Source organism: Centruroides vittatus, unplaced genomic scaffold (assembly GCF_030686945.1).
Source record: "Centruroides vittatus isolate TY-2023 unplaced genomic scaffold, ASM3068694v2 scaffold_520, whole genome shotgun sequence".
Lineage (NCBI taxonomy): Eukaryota > Metazoa > Arthropoda > Arachnida > Scorpiones > Buthidae > Centruroides > Centruroides vittatus.
Window position 1 is genome coordinate 3,585 of NW_027122712.1, and position 25,702 is coordinate 29,286.

The 25,702-nt window shown below is 31.1% G+C and overlaps 1 protein-coding gene and 2 long non-coding RNA genes across 4 annotated transcripts; 2 read left to right on the forward strand and 1 right to left on the reverse strand.

The window, feature by feature from the left end:
• The first annotated feature begins 10,895 nt into the window (after nt 1-10,895).
• On the forward strand, nt 10,896-12,023 carry LOC136989398 (uncharacterized). Its single transcript, XR_010882914.1, has 3 exons — nt 10,896-11,153; nt 11,223-11,807; nt 11,883-12,023. It is a non-coding gene; the product is annotated as an uncharacterized lncRNA (long non-coding RNA).
• A 1,487-nt stretch (nt 12,024-13,510) lies between these two features.
• Nucleotides 13,511-13,942, forward strand: LOC136989396 (uncharacterized). Its single transcript, XR_010882913.1, has 3 exons — nt 13,511-13,555; nt 13,633-13,747; nt 13,835-13,942. It is a non-coding gene; the product is annotated as an uncharacterized lncRNA (long non-coding RNA).
• A 4,417-nt stretch (nt 13,943-18,359) lies between these two features.
• On the reverse strand, nt 18,360-25,010 carry LOC136989402 (protein Wnt-6-like). Of its 2 annotated transcripts, none has more exons than XM_067287523.1 (4): nt 24,735-25,010; nt 19,710-19,933; nt 19,367-19,638; nt 18,360-19,235 (listed from the first exon to the last, which is right to left on the reverse strand). In XM_067287523.1, the coding sequence occupies exons 1-4, from the start codon at nt 24,791-24,793 to the stop codon at nt 18,774-18,776; spliced, it is 1,017 nt and encodes a 338-aa protein (XP_067143624.1). In that variant the 5' UTR covers nt 24,794-25,010; the 3' UTR covers nt 18,360-18,773. The 2 variants fall into 2 exon arrangements, with proteins under 2 accessions (XP_067143624.1, XP_067143625.1); XM_067287524.1 differs by lacking the exon at nt 24,735-25,010 and adding an exon at nt 20,055-20,223.
• Nucleotides 25,011-25,702: the final 692 nt, after the last annotated feature.

Consider the following 25,702-nt stretch of genomic DNA (forward strand, 5'->3'; position numbering starts at 1 on the left):
TACGCAGCACTGGAGAACAACACTACATCTCAGGGTTCATAGCACCTCCATACAAACAAACCAAATCTTTATTAGGCGAGGAATTTTTCAAGGAGATTCCTTGAGTCCTCTCTGGTTCTGCCTAGCCTTGAATCCATTATCCAACATGTTAAACAACACACAATATGGCTACAATATCAGGCATGAAAAAACAACACAGTATACACTGTCACATCTCATGTACATGGATGACATAAAACTTTATGCATCCACACAAAAACAACTTCATCCACTTCTACAAATCACACATTCATACACCAAGGACATACAAATGGAATTTGGCCTAGATAAATGCAAAACACTTCACATAGAAAAAGGAATCCTGAAGAAAGAAGATTTTGCACTTGGAAATGGAGACATTATTGAATCCATGGAAGAGGGCGAGTTCTACAAGTATTTAGGATTCCAACAGACCAAACTAACAGAACATACACAAATAAAGTAAAGATTAATTAAAGAATACCAAAGTAGGTTAAATGCTATTCTCAGAACACAGTTAAATGCAAAACACACAGTTAAAGCAATAAACACATATGTCATCCCAGTACTCACATATTCTTTTGGAGTTATACATTGGACTCACACAGATCTTGAGCAACTCCAAAGGAAAACAAGAACAACACTTACTAAGCATAAACAACATCACCCTAAATCCGCCACAGAAAGATTAACCCTTCCACGTAAAGATGGCGGACGTGGCCTGATTGACATAGTTAACCTTCACTACAAACAAATACAGTCACTGCGAGAGTTTTTTCTATGAAAAACAAGAAACATCACAATTACATAAAGCAGTAACTCTAGCTGACTCAAATAACACACCATTAAACTTACACTCACATCATATGGACACAACACAACATATAAAAAGCATAGACACCATTAAGCAATCGTGGGCTCGAAAGGCACTCCATGGCAGGCATCCTTACGATCTGGCCCAGGATTTTGTTGACAAAACTGCGTCAAACAGCTGGTTAGCTCGGGGATGCCTCTTTGGGGAGACGGAAGGATTCATGATTGCCATACAGGATCAGGTCATAAATACTAAAAACTACAGAAAACACATACTCAAAGATGCAACACTCACAAATGACACATGCAGAAAATGTCACATCATGCCAGAAACTATACAACACATCACCTCTGGTTGCAAGCTCTTGGCACAAACAGATTATTTACACAGACATAATCAAGTAGCAAATATAATACACCAAGAGCTTGCAAGGAAACACAAATTAGTAGACATCCACGAACCATATTACAAATATATTCCACAGACAGTATTGGAAAACAACACGCACAAAATGTACTACGATAGAGCCATAATCACAGATAAAACAATTTACCACAACAGACCAGACATCACACTCATTGACAAACACAATAAAATCACATACATTATAGACATATCCATTCCAAACACTCACAATATACAAAATGCATTCACTGAAAAAATTAGCAAGTACACAGAACTCGCCCAGGAAATAAGGCATCTGTGGATGATGGATAGGGTGGTTATTGTACCTGTTGTTCTCTCTTCTACAGGTGTCATACCACACACACTACACAAAAGCCTGGGCACATAAGAATTGAATAGAAACACATACATCACACTACAGAAGGCCACTATATTGAATACATGTCATATTGTGAGAAAATTCCTGAATACAGACACACACACTGATACACTTCTTTAATTTCTGTTTTGGTTACTATGCCTTGACTTTGGTCCGGCATAGTACACAGCCACCGGTGTTAACCGAGTATATCTCACTTAACCCAACATAATAATAATAATAATAAGAAGAAGAAGAAGAAAGGACTGGCTTGCAATGAAATCAACTAGAAAGTATTAAAAGCGATGCCCTACGCCAGTGGTTTCCAACCTGTGGTGCGCGCCCCCCCTAGGGGGGGCTCGAGACTGTTGCAAGGGGGGCATGCAGCTGTTTCCAAAATATCATTTTCGAATACAAACCAAAAAAGTCGAATAGGTGTCAAAAAAATAAATCAGCAAAATAGGTATACGTAATCCACAATCCTCGCCGCGAATTTTTCGGGTACAAATGCTAAAACATCCATCCATACTCTTGCTGGAACGAGAACATCTCGCTTTCGCGTTTGGAGCCGAGCGCGCTTTGAGTATTTATGAAATTAGATTGTTAGAAAAATTAAGGAGGCGCAAGAATTTTTTTTTTAAAGGGGGGCTCAGGTACAAAAAAATTGGAAACCACTGCCCTACGCGAACTCGTCATAAAAATTCTCGAGAAGCATATAGGAATCGAATTCGCCCCTTTATGATAATAAAAGAATTGTCGTAAGATTATCTATCGATGACAGTTTTAGAGAAATGTTTTAGAAATTACAAAAGTAGTCGTGTTAAAATGTTTATTTGCTATTATAACTTCTACGAGACAGTGCATATTCTTATTTTTCATAAAATTACTCTAATTTACATATAAGCATTTTAAAAAATATCCCGAGGCAAATAATTTTTTAAATGTGATTTGATTATGTAGCAATTTCACTGTTAAAATGTTCGCCGAGTCTTGTCTTTTCTTCAGAGATAATCAAAAGTAAATGGAGTGCCAACAACTAAAATAATTAGAACAATTAACTAAAGAGAGAGGAAAAAAAAATTAAAAAACAGTTATGGATATAAATGGCCTGAAATATTAATGACATAATATGAATAAAATATACGTTATTTAAATATCTTATTATTACGTCTACTCAAATGATTAAAATTTTGCAGATACTTGCCCAAACAAAGAAACAATAAAAGTATGTCAGGCCATTTGTAACATATGTTACTTACTATGTTAATTATAATGATGATTCAATTCATTTGAAAGTAGATGTAAATATGCTTCAAATGAATTGCGACTTTAATTTTTCCATTCGGACAAATACGTCTCAAATGACATCCGTGGATCAAATATTTTGTCAGTCTTGACATTTTTCCAGATCTAATTCAATTTCTTGTCCCAATACAAGTTTAAGTTGATCAAGACTAGGGTTTCTCATTCCCCGGTCTTTTGCTTGTCCCGGGATTCCGGGATAAAAGTGAACTGTTTCCGGAATCCCAGGAAATCCCGGGACAAAATTAATTATTTTAAAGCTATACAAAATATCATGAAAGCAAATGATATCATTATTTTTCGTTTTTTTAAAGTAATTTAATACGTTCTGCAACCTCCAAAATCATATTAATAAAGCTGTGTAAGATATATATTAAAAATTACCTTTGAATTACGTAGAAATTTTCACAAATAGAAAAAATTCATTAAAGTTTGCTGGAAACTGCATACAACAACAAAAATGACTTTGAATTGAGTTGAAAATTTAAAGAAAAATGAATTTAGATCAAACTTCTAACTTAGAAGGTAATTTTTGATTTTTTAAATAAAATATAATACAAAATATTGTAAATTTTTATAAGATTTTAAAAAGCAAAGATGGTCAATACTCCGATCACTCAATCTAATTCTTATTTTAGTAATGAAAAGTCTTGCTACCGAGAATGCCTTTTCCGATTCAATTGATGTGATTGGAATCGTGTTTAATGCATTTAAGAGAAAACAAATATGATGTGTTTTTCACCTGTATCCTGAAAGATTTTTAATTCGTTTTTGAGATTGTAGTACAGTAGAGCGTCGAAAAGTGGAACCAATTGGGGACTGGGGTCCTTCCAGTTAATGATTTGTTCCAGTTTCCGACTTTGTACGAAAAAATACATTAACCTGTCCGATGTTCAAATTTTTCTCCGTTGCGTATCGCTTTCTGTTGAATTTTTCTCCGTTGCGTGTCGCTTCGTGTTGAATTTTCGTCGATTTTAAGCCTAACGAAAAATTTTTATAATAATCATCGAGGCTATCGTATCGTTAAAAATTATTTCTGCATTTTGTACAAACAAAATAAATATATTAAAGAATATAAAAGACATGAAAATTATACTTTAGAAGTAAATTTAGTATCAAAAACATTCGATTCAGCACGACACAGTCCGACTGAAAATCGTTCCACTTTCCGGCCATTCCACTTACCGACGTTCCACTTATCGACGCTCTACTGTACTTCTTTTGTTCCCTAGTATTCTTGATTTGTCTACCTCGACTACTTTAATAGAAACATCATAGCCAAATAATTCGGCAGTTCATTTGTCTTTAATAATCAGGTTTATGAAGAAAAACTTCATACTTGCTGACTTCGTACTCGTTTGTATCCTTGCCCAATTTGCACAACTTGGCGTTACGCAGTCATTAAAGTTACTGGGCATGGTTAAAAATTAAGACAGCATAAGCACAATTATTTCAGATTGAGAGTCCTGCCACAAATAAGCTACGTATTGATTATTGACCATTTGTGACGTGCCATAACGAGCAAAAATAAAAAAAAAAACTAATAAGTAGGTTTAAAATTAATAAATACAAATGTATTCTGACAGTTTATGAGTTAATGATACTTTCTATTTGCAAAATTTCCTCAACCTTAACGTAAAATAAGAAAAAAATGAATTTTTAAGAAATTTGCGGGATTTCCCGAGATAAGAAAAATTTTCCGAGATATTTCTCGGATTAAAAAAACAATCGGGATCCCGGAATCCCGTTTGTGAAACCTTAATCAAGACCTTTTCTTATCACTTGCTTTGTTTCGTTCAGATGTTCCGACATTTATCCCTTCCATTTTTTGTGTGTTTCTGTAATATATGTTACTGCAAGTTCGAAAGCGCTTTTTTTTCCTCTGCTTTGAAGCAAAAGCATTCAACAACTTTTATCTTGCACATAACTGGAAGTCTGAGCTGTATATTTTTATACCAAGGCTCCTCTGCCATTCAGTCGGGTTTTCTTTTAATACTACAATATCTTCAGAATCACAGATAATTCTGGAAAGCAGAGATTTTAGCTTCTCTTTAATAAAATATTTACGTGCTCTTTATTATTTTAATGGCTTGCAAGACTTGCTTAGAAGACATAAATTGGTATAGCTTCTTATAAATGCAAATGTCTTTGATGTATTTCCAAATGCCCTCCATAAATTAAAATGTATTAAACAGGGCTGGCGGAAATACAGTATTAATAACGTTAAAACACGTAAACAGATACTAAAAATATCTTCTCTACTTGCACATCAGTATCTGTTTATATGCTTTAACGTAATTAATACTGTATTAAATACCATTTGCATTAAAATATGGATCAAGCAAAATAAAGATAATTTACTTATGTCAATAACGGAAATCATAATAAATAAGCAAATTATGCAACAGAGGGTCAACACTTTATTCATATTTCTGAAATTGAGCAAGATGAAATTCATTAGGCTGAGTATAGAAGCATTTTGTAATAATGATTGTAAAATCTTATTTTGGCTTCTTTTGGATTTGAACAGGATCGCTAATAAATCTTTTTAATTGTTAAAAAATCCAATAAATCGATATATACAGTGGAGTCCGCATAAGTCGTCACCGGGATAACTCGACACCGTAGGTTGATTAATCAATTTTCTGTGGTCCCGGCCGACTTACATAGGTATTAATGTTATTAATGTTAAAAAACTCGGTTTACTCGACATCGTTTAACTCGTCACAACTGGATAAATCAACGTACTTTTTCTGTTTCACACTTTTTAGAATTCTAATAGGTCGACTCCCCCCTGAAAAATGAATTCACACCATACAGCTTATTCTACGGTGAATTTCCATACAGCTTATTTAATATATATATATATAAATGAGGATGTTGTTTGTTTGTTCGCTATACACTCAGGCCGTTTGACCAATTGCTACGAAACTCAGTTGTTGCGTTCAAATGCTTCTAACTTAGATCACGTCCTACACCCCACCCCAAAATATCGCATTGCCATCTATTGGCAAAAAATTAACAAAATAATTAAATAAATATAATTTTTACAAAAAATGATGAAATTTTAAAAAAATATGAATTATATTCACCGAATTACTACGACAATGATATAGCGCGAAATAGATGGGCTATTACGCCATTACTGCGAAGGTAGCTTTGTTAATTTACGCAACACTTGGGCGATCTGCCTAGAGGAGATAACTTCCGGGAGATCTGTTTACGGATAACTGGCCCATATTTAGGCGTTATAAACGTGGAGAAAACCCGAAAACTCCACGTGGCCAGCCCGTCCTGGTGAAGCGTAAACCCACGACCGAGAACCGCTTGGCCACTGATGGGCCACCGACAAGTAGCACATAGCACTTGCCTGCGTGGAGTGTAGTAGTGTTTTGCCCCTGTACATCATACTTTGGCTGTTAGCAATAGAGTCGTGCCGGTTATGTATCTAACTCCGTTCGGAGGAAAATTTTCTTATTGACATAACGTGACTTGCGGTACAAATCAGAAGTTCATATATAGGTAATCTGGTTCTTTTCTCTTACGATTTCCATCTATTTAACTCCGTTCCCGAGATTAAAGAAAGTCAGAGACGGACGGACGACTGGGAATTTATAGCTCTATAGTTTTTCAAATTGTAGCCCAATAAGTATACTCTAGTAACCGAGTAGATAAAACCACCGAACACCGTTAGTCGGTCGTGGGTTGGCGCATGGCCAACAGACTGACCACGTGGAGTTTTCTGGGTTTTCTTCGCGTTAATAATACTTCAATTGGGGCTAACTTTATATAAACGCCTTTCCGGGGTGCATCCTTTTTTGCAAATCACTCACGTGTCGCGTTGCCGTAACCAAATAAACCAAACTAATTCTAACGAGCGATTATTAATTGTGACATCGTCATAATGCCGGGCTACAACTTTTTGTCATAATGCTCTCAATGTGGTGGTTTTACCCCTGTACATCATACTTTTCCTGTTCGCAATAAGTCGTGCCGGTCATATATATAACTCCGTTTGGGGAAAAAATTTGAATCAAAATAACGTTACTTCCGTTATAAACCGGTTGTTCGTATATAGTTAATTTGGGCCTTCTGCCTTAAGCTTTCCACATCGGGTTTCGACTTTCATCTATCTAACTCCTTTCTCGAGATTAAGGAAGGACAGATAAGTGACGTCAGTGGGAATTTACAGGTCTACAATTTTTTCTAATTGCAGCCCTATAATTTTTCCATAAACACAATATTTACGAGAACATACTTCCCACGTAGTTTATACAATCTGTTGCCAAAAATATAAAAAATTTATCATCACATAAGAGCAATTATTCTAGCATTTTTACAAGATTTTTTAAATTTAAACAAGTCACACGAAGTCTTTCGGACGTTAAGATTAGCAACTTCGATCACATGCGAGAACATCCAAAGCCATCTAACACGGATTACTTTTCAAATATTAACAGTAGACCAGGGGCCGTATTCTAGTCACCGTCTCTGGTCTCTCGTCTCTCGTCTCTCAAAAGCCAGTCGCTGATTGGCTAATCCAAATGATTAGCCAATCAGCGACCGGCTTGTGAGAGACGAGACACCAGAGACAGTGGCCAGAATACGGCCCCAGTACTAAGTAGTAGTCGTTGACCACCCTCTCTCCCGGGAAGGATGACAATTATTACTTTTGGTTGAATTAACTTCAACCTCCCTCTGCAATAGTCTCTATTTTCTACCGCACTCACCGGTATGGTGGCATTCGAATAGGAAAATTACATAATACGAAGTTACTAGCCTGCACAAAATATGATTTAAGTGGTTTTCGAGGGTGCCGAGTTTAAATGTTTGGTCCGTTTTTCGCGAAATTAAATTGATTGGCAGATTACCATTTGGTATTCCGCTATGAATGAAATGATTTCTTAGAGTTAACATTAGAATCTTTTATTCCTCCACTATACACAATTTAAAGAATTTTTAAAATGTGTTGGATTGGTCACTCGGTGTGATAAACCCTTACGTAAGATAACCTTCGTAGTTATGTAAATCAAATACTATAATATAATATGATATAAGGGTTAGAAGTACGAAATAATCTAATACAGTGGGTGATCGGTTAACGAACAAATCGGATAACGAACACTTTCACGAAAGATTTTTATGTTCGGACAACGAACAAATGATCGGATAACGAACATCTCACAGAACAAATACAAGAAGAAGTGACGTAAAATAATGAATACCGATTGGTCTTCCCTTGTCTTCAGGCAACAATTCGAAACTTTTTTGAGCACGAGAGACGTCGACATCGACGCTCAAACCGGTATATACTGATCGGATATTATTCCTCCCAACTTTGAAACTCTTCCTTGTAATTCGTCTTTTATTTTTCTGACAGAAACAATTCGTTTATAGTATTCACGAGACTGTCGAGCGGGTACTCATTAAGTTTTGTAACGGTTTTTATTTTCGAAAGGTGAGAGTATAATAGTAAAGGTAGAGAGTGGGCAGAAGATATCTGATGTTGCTGGGCATTATGGCTTAAACAGGTCTACAGTAGACCATAGTTCAATCTTATCTAGGAAAGATACTGTATAATCAAGAAGACTCAAGCAGCTTAAGGAGTCACAAAAATCACATCTGAGAAATAAAGAACATTGAAGAGCTCATAATGAAACCTGAAACTCATCTGATGACAGAAGAACGCCAAGAACTCTTAAATGAAGAACACCAAGAAACTCGGCAAGATATGTTTTCTTCTGAAAAAGAGGATTAATGTCGACATCTGCTATTAAAGATCTTTTGAAGAAGTGGGAGGATGTCAGAATGACGGTCTTAGAATGGCATCCAAACCAGATTGAGATTAATAGGCTTGGGGATCTCTACAACGACAATGCTATTGATAACTGCTGAAAAATCCTGAAGAAGAGAGAAAAGCAATCGACATTAGACAGATTCTTTAACTCCCACAAACGGAAAAAATTGACTAATAAAAATGCAAGACTGTGTATATATGTATTTTTATTATTACATGTAAATAAATGTAGTAATGAAATAGAGACGTTACCGTTTCATACAATTGTTACAGTGCATCGAAAATGAACTTTAATCTTTTTGTAGATAGGTTTTACACGATTTATACACATTCATAAAAGTATTAAATATAAAATATATTAAAAGAGAACCTAGGAGTTAGGAGGGTGTAACAGTTAGGGAGAAAACAATTTTCATGTAATGAAATGAACAATACAGTGGTACCTCGTATAACGTACGCCTCGAATAACGGACGCTGCGAACAACGGACTTTCCGGCATAATTGGTGACTGCTTCATGGGTGCGTTCTTTAATAGAGGTCGCTCTGCGTTTCCGCTACTACGGGAGTGCGCTGCTGTTTGTAGGCATTTAGGAACGACGGTGAAAGAAAGAAAGATGGCGGCGCCCGCACTATCGGGTGCGTTCTTTTATTCCTCCGCGTAACTCCGCGCGAGCGACATCCGTTTAAAAATTCCTGCGGAACGCGTTCCTAAATTCCGGTGGAAGTGCGCGCCGTCGAACGGCAAAAACGGCCGTTTGTAGCAGTAGTTTACGGTGGAAAGCAACATGGCGTCCTCCATGGTTCAGATAGTTTCGTTTCGGGGTCTATTACGTGGTTTTATGAATGAAAATTTAGAAGTTGTGAATACGCGGTGATGTAAGTGTCTTTTAGAATTTTTTTCGAATGGTAGCCGGCATTCTAATTTTTTTCGTGGCTATTTTGAATGCTCTTTTAACAAATAATCCATTTTATGGCTAAATTTTACAATTGGGACCCTTCTCTTGCCTTTAAAAGCTCATATTTTAGGATTATAGATTCCTCCATCACGATACTATCGATAGTGCTGGCGCCGCCATCTTTCTTTCTTTCACCGTCGTTCCTTAATGCCTACAAACAGCAGCCCACTCCCGTAGTAGCGGAGACGCAGAGCGACCGCTATTAAAGAACGCATCCATCGATAGTATCGCGATGGAGGAATCTATAATTCTAAACTATGAGCTTTAAAAGGCAAAAGAAGAGCCCCAATTTAACCATAAAATGGATTATTTGTTGAAAGAGCATTCAAAATAGCCTCGAAAAAAAAAAAAATTCGTAAAGACACTTACATCACCACGTGCGCTAACTCGCGCTTTCACAATTTCTAAATTCTCATTCATAAAACCACATAATGGACCCGGAAACGAAACTATCTTAGCCATGGAGGACGCCGTGTTGCTTTCCACCGTAAACTACTGCTACAAGCGGCCGTTTTTGCCGTTCGAAGGCGTGCACTCCCACCGGAATTTAGGAACGCGTTCCGCAGGAATTTTTCAACGGATGTCGCTCGCGCAGAGTTACGCGGAGGAATAAAAGAACGCACTCCATGTTCATTTTTTTAATGATACAGTACGGTTATTTTATGCTGCGGAACGAATTAGATGTTTTAACATGTATTTCTATGGGAAAATGCGTTTCGTATAACGGACGTTTCACCTGGAACGGATTAAGTACGTTATACGAGGCACCACTGTATATAAAAGTTTTTACTCATTTCAACAATGCAGATTGCTAAATGAGTATGGATAAGAGCATGAAACGTTCTAACTCATGGATCGGCAAGTAAGAAAATGAAGTCCTATTTTCTTTTGAAAAAGTTTATTATTTTTCTTCAAATTTTAACTATAAATAAATTGTTTATTTTGATTTATCGACAATTATTGTTGAAGAAATAAGGACAATATAATAGTGAGGTTGAGGCCGAAGTTTTAAACGCGAAAACGTGTACGTCGGATGTGCGGCGCCGCTTTCCTGTAAGCATAGAAGTTTGACAATGGCATTTGGAAAGTCTGTGGAATCACGCTCGACATTCCAAACGCCATTGTCAAACTTCTAGGCTTACAGGAAAGCGGCGCCGAACGTCCGACGTACACGTTTTCGCGTTTAAAACTTCGGCCTCAACCTCGCTAATAATGCTGTAAAATTCACACATTTAAACGTAATAATCAATTATTGATTTTTAATTATTTAGAGTAATAATGAAAATATTTTTAGTTTCATGAAAATATACAGAATCTTACGTAGTCTATTATATATTTTCACGATAAGGTTCTAATACCGTAAATTACAACAATTATACGATATAAATTCTTAAAAATTGTTGAGGTAGGAATAAAAATTTGTATTGTTTCAGAAAATGAAGAAAATCTTAGTCTTCTGTTATCTAATTGCAATTCTGTTAATTATTTTCACAGTTGATTTAGGTAAGAAAATTTAAAATGTATAACAAAATATTAATATTTTGCGATTTCAAATATCATTTTCATTTCTAGAAAGTTTTCGGAAATGTCTCATAAATACACGCGGTTACAAATATTTAAATAAAGTCGTAAACTGCAGAAATCTTGCGCAAAAAATTAAAATAAGAACTAAATTTTATGCAAAATACATAATGAAGAAAGTTAAATGTTTACTTTCCTAACATTGTGTGTACCCCAAAGGGTTTGAAGGTGATCAGACCTAGTTGGCTTACAGGTGACCCTTGGTATAAAAAATTATTTGATTTTAATTCTATGTGCGCAACACCAGCGATGGAATGCTTCTGTCCAAAAATGAAAAAGAAAAATTTCTTAGAAATAACAAAAGAAATTCTCTTGGAAATATGGAAAAACAAAATGTCACCTATTATAAATGGAACACAAAATGCTTTTCGAAGTCTCTTCAATCAATTCAAACTTATGTTAGGATTTGAAATTGAATTGGATGTAGATAAATATGAAAAGAATTTAACACTCCTAATGGACAGTTGTCATGTGAAGCGAACTGGCCGGAACGAAAACATCAAAGTTGCTGTATTTTTGAAAGACAGACATTTATTCTATCTTAAATTTTCTACTTTTTTATTTATATTTGTTCTAGTAAGCATAATATTATATAACATATCCTTATATATAAATGTAATGTTAATTAATGACAATTTAATTCGAATTTAGCTAGTGATATTACATATTCTTCTGATGGCTCCCGAAGATATCGCAGAAAAAGATGATGAGAGCATTTATTATTCCTGTCTTTCTACAGAATTTAAAAATTAATAAATGCATTTTTTAAAATTTATTTCATCAAAATTTAAACGTGTGATATAATAAATAAATAGTTGTTCTTTTTACATTATACTTCTGTTAGTATCTTTGTGTTAATTTAATTTAATTGTCTTATTTCCGGTTTGTTTCTTGATTTTAATGTTTAAATTAAGAAATAGTTTGGTTTGATGAGACACGGCAACGCAACACGTGGGTGATCTACCAATGAGGATGCCTCCCGGAAGAGTTTCTATGAGAAAACTGAGCCCTATTTAGGTGTTGCAGGTGAAGAAAACCCGGAAAACTCCACGTGGAAACTCACTGTTGAGGTTCAAACCCGCGACTGACTACCAGTATTTAGTAGTTTTATCCACTCGGCCACTGATGGGCATAAATTAAGAAATACAATACTCAACATTAATTTTATAAATATAACATTTAACATATCTTACCGTTTTAAAGGTATTGAACATTGTCTTCATTCCATATACAGGTTTATTATATATATTGACAGGAATGTTCACATGCAGTTCAATTGTCAAAAGTTTAGATGAAAATCCTATTTTTTTAGTACTGGTCATTATTAAAAATAAAAATTTGTTTAAGAAACAAACTTTTAAATACCTTTACCCCGAGACCTTCGCTATGCTATTATGCAATTTTAATATCCCGCTGCTATAAAACAATGCAATATAATTATTATAACTGATTTAATATCGAGAATATTTTATTTTTAATTTTCTGAAATTATTATATTTTTGAGATTTCGGAATAAATTTAAATAAAGTAAGAACATTAATTGAAGTTCTATTTTTATCCGACAGATGGCGCCATCTCGTTAAAATTTTCCTAAATTTGAATTAAGACATTTATAAACTTATACGTTTTAATCGTTTTTCATTTAATAAAATTCAGAATTAGTTTAAATTTAATAATATAATTTTACTAATGCTTAATTTTTAATTTATTTTATTATTTTACGGAATTGCGATCGCTCTCTTTTTATAAAAATGATATATAAATTAGAATTCAATTCACCTCTTACAAAATTGAAGTTACGAAATAATTAATTATCTAATTAAAGTACATAAATCTGCCTTTTCTGGACAATAATTAAATTGCTTCATATTAATTTTATTTATGTATTGCAATTTTAATTAATTATAAAATATGCAATAAATATCTCGAGATATATGATAAAATGAATGCATAGTTTAATAGCATTTATTATTAATGCCATAAATATTATATTAATATTAATACAACTTTAAATAAACTAATATAATTTAATTGTGATATTTATGCTATACGTAAATGATATAAATTTCATTTTAGAATATAAATGTCGTTAATTCGATTTTTAAAAATTTAAATTAACCAATCAGCGCGAAGTTATTTAAAAGTTAGACGAAGCTAGATTTTTTTTTTTTTTAATATAAAAATCTTGTTATTTTACAATATAAGGCTTTCGTATTTAATTTTCTCACAGTTAAAAACGGATATCTTCACTGATATAGATTATTCAATTATTGGAATGAGCTGCTATGAGGCTATGTTGTGGGAAAGGTTGACATAATAACAGGGTATGACATCACGTTCTCCTTCGGGACAAAGACTCAAAAATGTGTAATATCGACGTAAAGTTTCAATATAATTTCAGGTCCTAGCAGACGAATAAGAAGAAAAAAAATCATTGATAGAACACGTCACACTATTTTATATCCAAAATATCACATCTGTCTCGATACTTCTCGCCTGGAAATCGTGAGAAAGAGGTAACAAATTATAAAAAGAAAAAATGTCATTTTTTTAAAGCACAACTTCCTCTATTATGGATAATTTTATCGTGTTGTTATTTCTAGTTTCTTAAGATTTTTATTACTTTTATTACCTACAATTATTTGAAGAAATAGACGGAGTCTAAATTTAAATTGGCAATAGATATTATTTACGTTCCAAGGATATTAAGCTCATATGTTTTTTAAAAAAAATGCTTTATAGGCCATTTCAATGTGATAATTATTTATTACGTCTTTATAAAAATTATTTTACGATAAAATTTCTTTCAGTTGATAATCAGATGATAAATGTACTTGCTTATTTAAAATTAATTATATAGGCTATATATATATATATATATATATTAATAATTATATTTTAGAATAAAACTAATTTAAAATATTTTAACATAAATTTACCGTGATACTTTTTATGTAAGTTAAGCGTATATACAGTAGCCTATTTTAATTCTAAGTTTAGTAATTCCTAAAATAAAATATATATCCCAGACCATTTAATATAATCACAATGTATGGTCTATGTAGGTCTCTTCTTAGCTTTATACGCAAAATGTTATCTTATAATGATTATTTTACAGGATGATTAATATGGCTATAAATATCCAAGAAACTGTTAGAGAAAACATTAACTTTTTTATTTATTTATTTACAGCAGCTTAAAAATTACTTTAATTATTTGAAAACAATTGATGTGAATCTAAATTAAATTTAAATTTGAACAGATCTATTGATATTTATATTCATGAAAATTTCATGTTTTTATATAAAAGAAATCCATTCAAAAAATTATAATATAATAGTTTTAAATAATTCATTATAAATTATTTTTTTTAATAAGTTATTTATGTCTGAAAACGAAAAATGTTTTTAATTCATGGTGAAATAATAAAAGATAACATATTGATATGTCAAAATAAAGAAAAATTCTATAAGGAGATTTTTATAAGTATTTTTTAAGTTACTATAATCATTAATTTTTGTTCCTGTATGCTAGACTTTAAGCACACATGTTACTAATTATATATGGGACTATACAATGTTATAAATTATATATAACATTAATAATTATATTTAATAATGCCCTTGAATAAGAATGTGTAATATTGTTCTTATGAATGGTATGATTTATTATTTTATATAACAGAAGCTTGATGATCTGTAATTATATTTTATTTTATATTATTCGACTACTGTATATAATAATCTTTATTATTTAGTATTGTATTTGCATTGGATACGCTGGAATAAGTATAGAAATGAAAAAGTTTTACTTTTTAATTTAAGAAAGAGCAATTTATGTCTGTTTAATAGAGTTAATTTAATGGCTTCTGCAAATATGGGATAAAAAAAAAATAATATTAAATTTTTACGAAAAGAAACAAAAGCTTATTTCAGGAACATACGAGTGTAATGAACATGCAATAAATTTTAAAATATATTAATAGAGTTTATTCGTTACATTTTACTATTCGTTATGATAAAAATTATTAATATCGACGGGTTTTACTATAAAAATATTTTTAGTTAAATAATTTCACATTTAAATACATAGCATTATAAATTATTATTACTTGAATGTGAATTTATTCTTTAATTTTATTGATTTAGAATTAGGATTGATTTTAAACAAGGTTTGTATTTTGCATCAAGTAAATTATGTATAAAATATATACTCAGAAATACAAAAATCTCTGAATACAGAATCATCTCCGGATGATGGATAAAAATAAAAATTTTCCAATATAATTTTTAAATAGCACAATTATATTTCACTTCATTCATTTACCGATTTCGCTTTTTAATAACGCTCTCAATCACATTGTTATTAATCTGCGATGTTAATACCGGTATTTTTCTTTTATATTTTTGCCGACGTATCAGTTTATTTCTTGCAACCGTCGATATTTTGTATCTCTTTATCTCAAATAATCTATTCGTGTAATGGATAGCGCCTTTAATTCTATTTATAACTTTTAGCAAGTGTTTGCGGGGGAAAAATGGTTCTATTAAAGTTTTTTTTTTACCTTTAAACAAAAAAGAAATCTATTAAGGATTATTTAAAATTGTTATATAATTTATTTAATAAACAGATATCGAATCTAATTAATATAGATGCGACAGTAGTGATAATATTTAAATATTTTTATTGTTATGTTAGGATTTAACATACAAGCGTCGGAAAAATAAGATTTTATAGTTGACTGTTGACTTCTTTTCTCCGAAGTGATAATCAAGCGTAAAATTTGTTTTTTCCCCGACATTTTATCTTTAAATTACATAAAATTCGAAATGTATATTCGTTGAAATGTAATAGATGCTAAGGATTTAATATTGACCAATCAGAGGCATCGATGGAAGTTTCTGTGAAATATATTGGAGGACTTATGCTAGCGCTCACAGCGCAGAATCACAAAATGTTAATGTTAATAAGGTTCTAAGAGTTAACGTATGTAAATTTTTTATGTTTGAGTTGAAGAGGAAATTATAAATTTTTCGGATATCAATACAAAATTTAAAATACTATATTAGTAATTTTTCACTATATCTTGTCTCCAGTTCATAGGATATTATAATTTAATTTTCAATTAGATTAAAAATACAACGTATGTGGTTTATCTAATACAAAATTAAAAAGTGTTTATTTATAATAAAATATATTAAACATACTTAATATATTTCGTTTTAATAATATGCGCTACACCTTTTAAGTTTTACTAATGCAATCCTTTTATCGTTGTTTATATACCAGCAGATTTCTGTCCAATCTTCGGCTGAAAATCATTATACTACGAATATTTATAGATTTATTGTACTGTATTAATCGTATACTTAATGATTTCTTACAATTGCACGTCATAATATTTAAAGAGTAATTGAAGTTACCGCATTAAGTTGTTAAATGTCAAAAGAAATTAATTAAATGTTGGCGTATTAATACAGTTGATATTTTTTTGTTTAGAACAATATTAGATTTTTCAAATCAAATCATATTTTCTAAACCCTTTTTATTGTATTTAATAATGCGATGCGAATGAAGCAAAATGTCGCTTAAAATTACCTTTCCGTTTCATTATTTTTCATATAACAGTTATATAAAATACAATAATTTCACTATCAAATATATATTTAACATTTTGTCTGGTAAAACTAATGAATTTAATAATGAAAATAAATCTTTATTGTAAATCTTAAATATTTTTGCTATTTTTAAAACAAAATTTGAGAGTTGACTTAAATATTGGCCTATAAATTTATAACTTGAAATAATTTTGCATAAACCTAATATAAAAATTCACTTAAGAGACAAAAATATTTATTGTACAGTACGTAGGCCTATATGATTAGTATTATCATACTTATAAAAAATATTTAAAAAATATAAATAATATAGTAATAATAATAATATATTATATACTACTTCTTAGGTGTATTTATTTATTATTGTTGCTCTGAGTGAAAAAAAAAATACTTCTAAAACTTCAAGATGCTTATTGTTTGGAGAAAATTAAATAAGGAAATATTTAAAAATTATTATTTTATCAAGTAAAACTGTGAAAATACTATTTACGACATTTTACTATTTAGTATCTATTGAATTGATTAAAAAACAGAAGAAAGAAGGGAAAAGTTGGTAGGTAATTCAAAATTTTTAAATAATTTGAAATATATCGGAAAATTTTTGAAATAAGCTTACCTCGTTAGTTTATCTAAACCGCTATTTTTTATGTACAAAGATAATTCTGTAAAATACAAGTAGAAAAAATTTGTATAACCTGTAAATTTGATTTTAGAAGATAGGCCTATTTGTTCGTAGTTATATAGTTAAATGTATGAACATTTCAAAAAGAGATAATAGCTCTATTGAAATAAATTTAGTGTTTTCAAGAGAGCTTAAGTGTATAAATTTTGAAAAAACCGTTTAAAAATTTATATTTATATTAACTGAACTTTCAAATAAATTTTAATAAATATTTAGTAGATACAAGTTAGGTCATAAGCTTAAACTTCGTGTAGTAAGTTAGGCATTATAGTCTCAATTATTTATTTTTAAAATGTATTTCAAAAATTTATAGAATCTACTTGATTATAAAATAATATAAAATCAATTTTCTTTACGAAGTTTAAGTTATTTTTAACATTAAACGTGCCAAATGACTTGTTATGTTTGGAACAAATTATTTATTTAAAACGAACGTAAAACTGTCTTTTGTATAAGGTTGTGTGTCCGAATCGTAATTTAACGATTTGTTGAAGTGGGTTAATGGAAATTCACCAGACTGACATGTAACAGTTATGAATGTCAACCGAGATCTGACATGGTCTTGTTGGCTGACAAATGTCGCAGTAAGGTCAAGGCAATAAAGAAAATGACAAGAAACATAACTAGCGACAAACTATCACATCAGGTCGTAAATCAATATGTTGCGCTTAACATATTAATTAAATATCTTTATATAACGTCGATTACAGTAAGATATTCGTTAGATTATATATACTTAGTTTGAGCGTAAAAAAGTTTGAATGCGATTATGTTGACTAATATAGAGAATTTTGTTCTAAAATTCATTCTTAAAAAAACGCATAGAAATGGCATGAAAATATATTTATATATATTTACAAAAAAAAAAACATTTTTTTCTTTTGTAAAATGGCAATTACAAATGAACGTTCTGCTGGTAAGATTAATCTTATACACTTTCACAAAATATATTCACAATAAATTGCCGTGATAAGTACTAAAATCGAATTTATGCTGATATATTTTACTTGTGTAATAAGCGCGTGATGACATTAATAATATATAAGTTAATATTTACTTTGAAATCAATATCTGATCATTTTAAATGTGAAGTAATAAGCCTAAACAATCACAAATTAATAGAAATCTGAGATCTTTTAAAAATCAACATCACCTTGAAAGTCACAACCAATTTTGTTAAGCAGCCGTAGAGATTCGATGGGTTTTGCGACTAATATAACAAATCGCAGTTTAAAAGATCTATCAAAGGCATCTACTTGTACTCTTTTTTATCACACAAGTTTTGCACATGACATCACAACACCATTGAAAACGGCATTGGCACGCTTGTTTTTCCGTTCTTCTAAGCGTGTTATATCCTCGTCCACAACATAAAAGTTCACAACCGTCTTCCCCCTTTGATGTCCCATTGCATATTCTTGCTCTTGTCCCTAAAGAACCTGTGTTTAAATTAAATTCACAAAAGTTAGGCGATATTTCTGAATAAACTATATCCTCTCGCTCCGGTGGTTTTATAGTAGCACCTTCTGGTATAAAACTTTTACCGTCGTTTCCAGCCATTACCTTAACAGCACCATCGAATTTTTTCTTAAGATGATTGCCTACGTCACGGAATGTCGGTAGTTTTTTCCAACACGATCTCATAGTACACGATCCGGACATACCGTGACATTTGCAGGCTCTCCTCATGTGATTCTTTATACTCTAGCAATGAAAATGATTACATCGTTACGAAAATATTATATGCATCTCCATCGCAAAATATTGCATCATGTTGCCAGATATTCCTAATTTTATATAGGCCTAATTAAGCGTAATATTAATCAACAACTTACCAATCGTCCAGCTTTGTAGTTGTGTCTAAGCATTAGTGTCTTAATGTCACTTCTCTTTCTAAATCTATCGTCCATAAACTCTTTAGACTTTTTGCATCCGTAACGCACATTATCGCTACAACCTCCCCATTTCCAGTCTTCCTGAGGATATGGAGAAGGCGTCGTATAATCGCAGGAACAATCTTCTAAATGACCTAAACTACAGGCTTGAGTTATTCCGTAAGAAACGCCGGCTGCACTGATTGCATTTAAAAATCCAGTCTCTCTCGTATCTAAACATTAACGATCAATAAATTTCAGTTTTTCATAAATCGTGAATTTTTCTAAAGGAAATTCTTCTCACCTTTAGTTAATACTTTTTTCAAAGAACGTCTCTCAGTACTGCAATTCCATCTTCTACTACGGAACTGATACTGGCATTCTCTTATCCCTATCTGCGCTCCTCTACCTATTGCTCTAATCACATCTGGTTCTTTTTGACAGATATGCACCTGTTTACCTCTGAGTCGTCTTGTTTTACGGCAAATTCTTGACGGATCTACAAGTAGCAGTTGTCGTCCCATGGTCCTAGACGGAAGAAAAAGATCGCTTCAAGTTTAAAAAGCTGCATTAATATCTGAGTATTGAGATTATATTATGAAACTATAATTCAAAATGACAGGAAACTTCTATCTGCACTCTACCATACACTTTAATGCGTATGTTTTTAATTGTTTACGGGTATAAACAAATGATGGCTGTGGTTTCTATCGTTTCTACTGCCAAGACTGCTTCGTCACCTTTCAGCGAAGTCATTCGGAGTTTTATAACTCATCAAACACCTGCTGCCTAACAACTGTTTACATTCAAGTTTAGACTTAAAAGTCACGTGGCTTACTGCTGTTCGATGGAGTCGGTTGATGATATACAGCCGCCGTTCCGCACTTTGTAAATAATCTTCACTTCTGTCCAGAAAGACAGATTGCAACCATCTGTCAAATCAGACATATTTAAATGGATCATTTTTTTTATTGTTTTTCCATTTTGACTTAATTAGACATCATTTTTATATCAAGCAAATTAGCATGACATGCTTATGATATGTGATAAAATTTCCAAAGAAAACTAAACAAGCAAATAAACTATACGAAATTTTAAATTACAAGTCTTGATCATAAGTTTTAGTTAAAGATTTACAAGTATTTTGATTCTATTATGGTATAGGCTATATATATTATATTTTATCTTATTTGTATTATTCTATATGTATTATAAACCCGTCTTAAGCCCATTGTAAACAGAGAGTTAGCAAAGGCGTAACTAAAACAAAAAAAGATACAATGTTGTAAAGTATTTTAAGATAAAGACTGATTTGTGACGTTTATAGATAAAATGCACAGCAGGAAAGCAAAACACGACTTCAATTAAATTTCATCCGACGATAAAAGAATATTCGAAATGTTTTATCTCAGATATAGCTTATCCTGTGAATTATTTAGTCAATTATACGATCAGATAAAAGAACAATGTCACCATCTACAAATGTAGTTTTGATCGTAAAGCTCTTTTTTAAATATAGACTACTTAATAATATATTATTGTTTATACAGTAGGATTTCGTGTCTTATAATCCGTGCCTCACTGACGCCACTGCAACATTTTGTTTATTTATGAAAACAAAATTGTTTCTAATTTAGTTTAGTCTGCAATTTTGTAATGTATAGTAATGTAGACACCATAATATGCAATAGTTATCAACATTTTGTGTTTTTAAATAAGATCAATTGAGGTATCAATCTAGTAAAATTCATAGGAAACCATCAAATAAATTTTGAATGCATTTAAACTTTGACAAACGTCTGGTACGATCTATGTTTAGTGAGCCGTAGAAAAACATATATACTAAAAAATTAACACGTGTCGTGTACTTGTGCAACACACAGATGTTTTGATTTTTATCTCAATCGAAGGAACGGTTTACAACTTAAATCAGATATGAATAGACTTACAAATAGCTTCGTACCTGACTCACTCTCTCTTGTCTATTATAAATCTTGTTGTTATTTCTGTTCCCTTATCTTGATTTAATTTTAAAATATTAAATAAAAAATATACTTAATATATTCAAGTTTAATAGCACTAAAACACGTGTTTAAAATTTTAATAAATGAAATGATAAATTGAAAATTGGAATTAAAGCTATCGTATCTGTTGACGAACGTCATTGTTTTATATATATATATATTTTTAAATAAACTTTAACAAAAAGAACTAAAAACAGTTATTTAAATGGATTATGAAATCACATTAAAATAAATTTTATATATATATATTTAAATTTGATAGTATCATATAGGCTATATTTTAAATGTTTTGTAACTGTTGTTAAAAGCAACATGAAGTATGCTTACATAACACAGTTTTTATTATTTCTTCACTTCTGTTTATTCTAAATGAAGTAAACTGCACCACTATCGATTGCTTAAAGCATTAAAGTTTCCAGAAATCTTATTATAAAACATCCCTGGAGACTGAATTTTTTAATGTAAGATCCGAATTACGTGATTTATCCCTTTTCTAAAAATATATCGAGATTGATAAATTTATAGAATTTTATTAATTTGAATGTATGGTTATAATCATCTTTTGAGTTAATTTTTCAGTATTTTTTTTCTTTTTTATTAGTTTTAATGGAAAGGTTCCAGATGAGGATGAGTGAAGGAAAGTAGTTGTTTAAAGGAGGCAGATGTGAAGTAAGTGCATATAAAAGACGGAAGGATATATTAATAGTTTAAAAATAGTGAATCTCAACGATGACGGGATGGAAAGGAGCAAAATGACAACTATTACTGTTAACGGAAAATTAGAGGTAATATGGTATTTATGACGATGATAAATGGCCAAACGGATGCTATTACTTGCATTGCTTGTCATAAATCATATTACAATCAAATCTCCTTTTTAAAAATATTATAGGCCTACTGAAAAAACAGCCTTCAACCATTGAAAGTTCGTAACTAAATCCATTTTGTTTTAATCGTGTATTGTTTTATTAAACGCATGGAAAAATTAGTCCTACAATGTAGTAAAAATCAGCGATACAGAGTAAAAATTAAATTTTAATTCATAAAAAAATGCATGACAAATAGGCTTACAAAACATTTAAAATAACGCTTTTCATCATTATTATTTATAATATCGTTATTATAAAAGAAGTAGGCCTACAGAATATAGATATTTAATATAGTTTCCTTTCTTAAATTGTCTAGTGTTAAATTCTAGATAGAAACCCACACATCATCTAATCGTGTTTAGTTTAATAATCAGATAATTTACACTGTCCTATTCAATCTATCTCCCACACTAACAATATACTGCAGTGTGTAAACTAGGTCAAAATATAAATTTCGAATGTAGTTGTTCATAACTAAGTAAAGTACGAAATTATTCATACTAAAGAATAAATAGGTCCTTCTTACATTGTATTCAAATCACACTTATAGGAAAGTTCTGTTCTATAGTGTGTCATGCACTTAACATTTTCTTTCTTTTTATCCTAAAGGAAAAATAATATTTTAATACACGTTGACTATGTTCTGAGTTTATTAACTCCTTTGTAAAGTATAGGCCTACACAAAAATTATTAGTTAATGATCTTAATTTGTGGAATTATTTTCACCATTACGCAATGTGCCTGTTTAAAGTTGTAGTGTTACTTTTATTTAATCAATCATTTGCATTGTTTTATGTTTGAAAATTTAAAAATATGTGTATTAAAAATAGACCGAAACAATTTAAATGAAGGTTAAAATTAATAATAATCTAAATTTGAACAATTTATATATTTTGTGCATAGTTTTGGTTTGTTATATTTTAAGTGTGGATATATGTAAATATATGTTTGCATATATTTACGCTTACAATACTTAAAATAAAATCTTTCTTTATTCATTTCATAAATAACAACTGGAATTTGTTAATTCTTATATTCAATTTACAGGCTATGTAACATTTTAGAATAATTCACCGATTAAATAATTATGAAATTAACGAACTAGTCCATATAATTGTAATTAAAAACATTATAATATTTAACAATTTTTCCATGTATTCTTTTAAGTAAAAAGGAAATTTAAATTAATAAAGTAATTTTAAACAGTTTAATTGCACCGATTTTTAATAGTAAAAATTTAATGACTAATAGACGATATTTTTAAAATTCATTTATCTATTATTAATAATAATATAATAACAGTTATTTAATTTGTACCGCCTTTTTAAGTTCTGTTAATAGGATGAAGTCACGGGTGAAAGAACACTGTAAAATCGTTGGCAAGAAAAAGTTGACAATCTATTTACAGTAAATCAGTCATTTGATACACAACTGATATTAATAATAATTTCAACAATTCCTAAAACATGATTATTTGTACCAGAGACAGATTCCAAGGTATGAAAGTCATAGGCCTACCCCATAAATCGAGGAAGCACAAAAGAACTAAGTTTAAAGAATTAACTGTCACGATAAGATAGATAGAGTAATGGATGTATGAAGTTTATAAGGTCAACCGAAATAGGTACCTTAGTAGAGAAGATAGAGTGATATATGTTAGAGACAGACTAGAAAAGAGGTATCGGTTTACAGCAAGTAGCGTTTAAGGTTACGCAGAGTACAGCTGAAACCTTGGTTTAAAATTCAGGTTAAAACATCGGCATGCTTTATTGATCGTGTTTAAAGAGTACCATCACGTACACTTTGTGTTTAGAAATGATTTGAAGTCAGATCTATTCAGACCGAATACTTAAACATCACTGAACCAAACACTTCAATTAGATCTAAATGTCACTTAAGTATTAAGATTAAAATTTATATCCTTAACACACTTAGCAGAGTCGTTTTTACGATGATCATCCATTTGCTCTTAAGACTAAAATTACATTACCACACGAATTTTAAAGAAATTCAGTCCCATCTCGAGGGGATACGCATGATATTTAAGCTTAAAGTGTTAACACGAAAGTTTCTACAATTCTCTTAGCAATTCACGGGTCCTGATCTGTGAAATTCGATCCTTCAGGTGTCTACGACCTCCAACGGGTCACAGGGCAAAAGCATAGCACCACTAATCGTCAAAATAGCACCTCCAAATTTCGGCCCAGACGGATAAGGGGAATGAAGCCGATCACGTGACACGAAAATGCTGAAACTACGCTCATTGGGACGCCTACATGAATGACGCTTAAATCAGTCATCTGTCGTAAAAGATACAGCAACACCCCCTGGACTTTGTTATAGAGATATCCATTGATATAAGGTTGTTGACTGTTATATTTAAATGGATATATTTTCGATCATTTCTAATAATTATAAAAGTGAGAATTTACTTACCACCAGATCCCACTCACTTGTACTATTGAAAGAATCACCAGTAGTAGTTTTATATCCATACTCTAGCTCACACGAGCATGATGTGGGTATGTGAAAGCGCCGAGCCGAACTGCAGTCTTGTACTAGCTGGGCGGAGCATCAGTAACACTCTGCTACACCATTCTGCGTTTCTTCTCTTTGTAAATTCACTGTAAGCCACATGTTAACGTATATACTAAACTGTCCCGAATAAGCTAACTTGTAGAAACATTCTACCTACGCCATTTTGTTCATCACATTTTCTTATCTACGAAAAACAAAAGGAAGAATATATCAGTGATTTTCAGATTGTAGTTGTCGAGTTGTTTTTCGTTTTCTGCTAGGATATATAACGCTATCTATATTTTGACCCGCGTTTAACTAGCCTCAAGCTTTCTTTACGGCATTCTTTAGCAATCTTCGACAGTTGTAATGCAATTAAATGTGTCAATTTTGAAAATTTCAAAGTAAAATGCACTTTTTAACTCGCATTATGCTAAATCATCAATCTTTAATTTGACCTCATTTTATCATTTTTAAAAGGATATAAAATTAAATTTAAAACATTTTAACGATGTAAGAATTACTAAATTTAATTAACTTAAGGTTAAAACGTAGAATCATTAAAGGTGAGAATGAGTTGTGAGAAGCATCCTTTTTTAACGTTGGAAATATTTCTTATGTGAACCATGAGTTTATATTGTTCAACAGTTAATTAACTAGTCCATGAACTTTGCTAAAAACTTAGAAACGACTTTTTTTTAATCTTTACGAAAAAATGATAATAATACAAACATTTGTCTTTTGGAATTTTCATAATTATAGTCAAACATAATAGAAAATAAATCATAAGAAAAAAATAAACCAAGTGATCAAAATTATTTAAAACGATTTACAATGAATAATTTTGGGTAATACACAAAACAATATGTCAGACTAGAAAGTTTGGT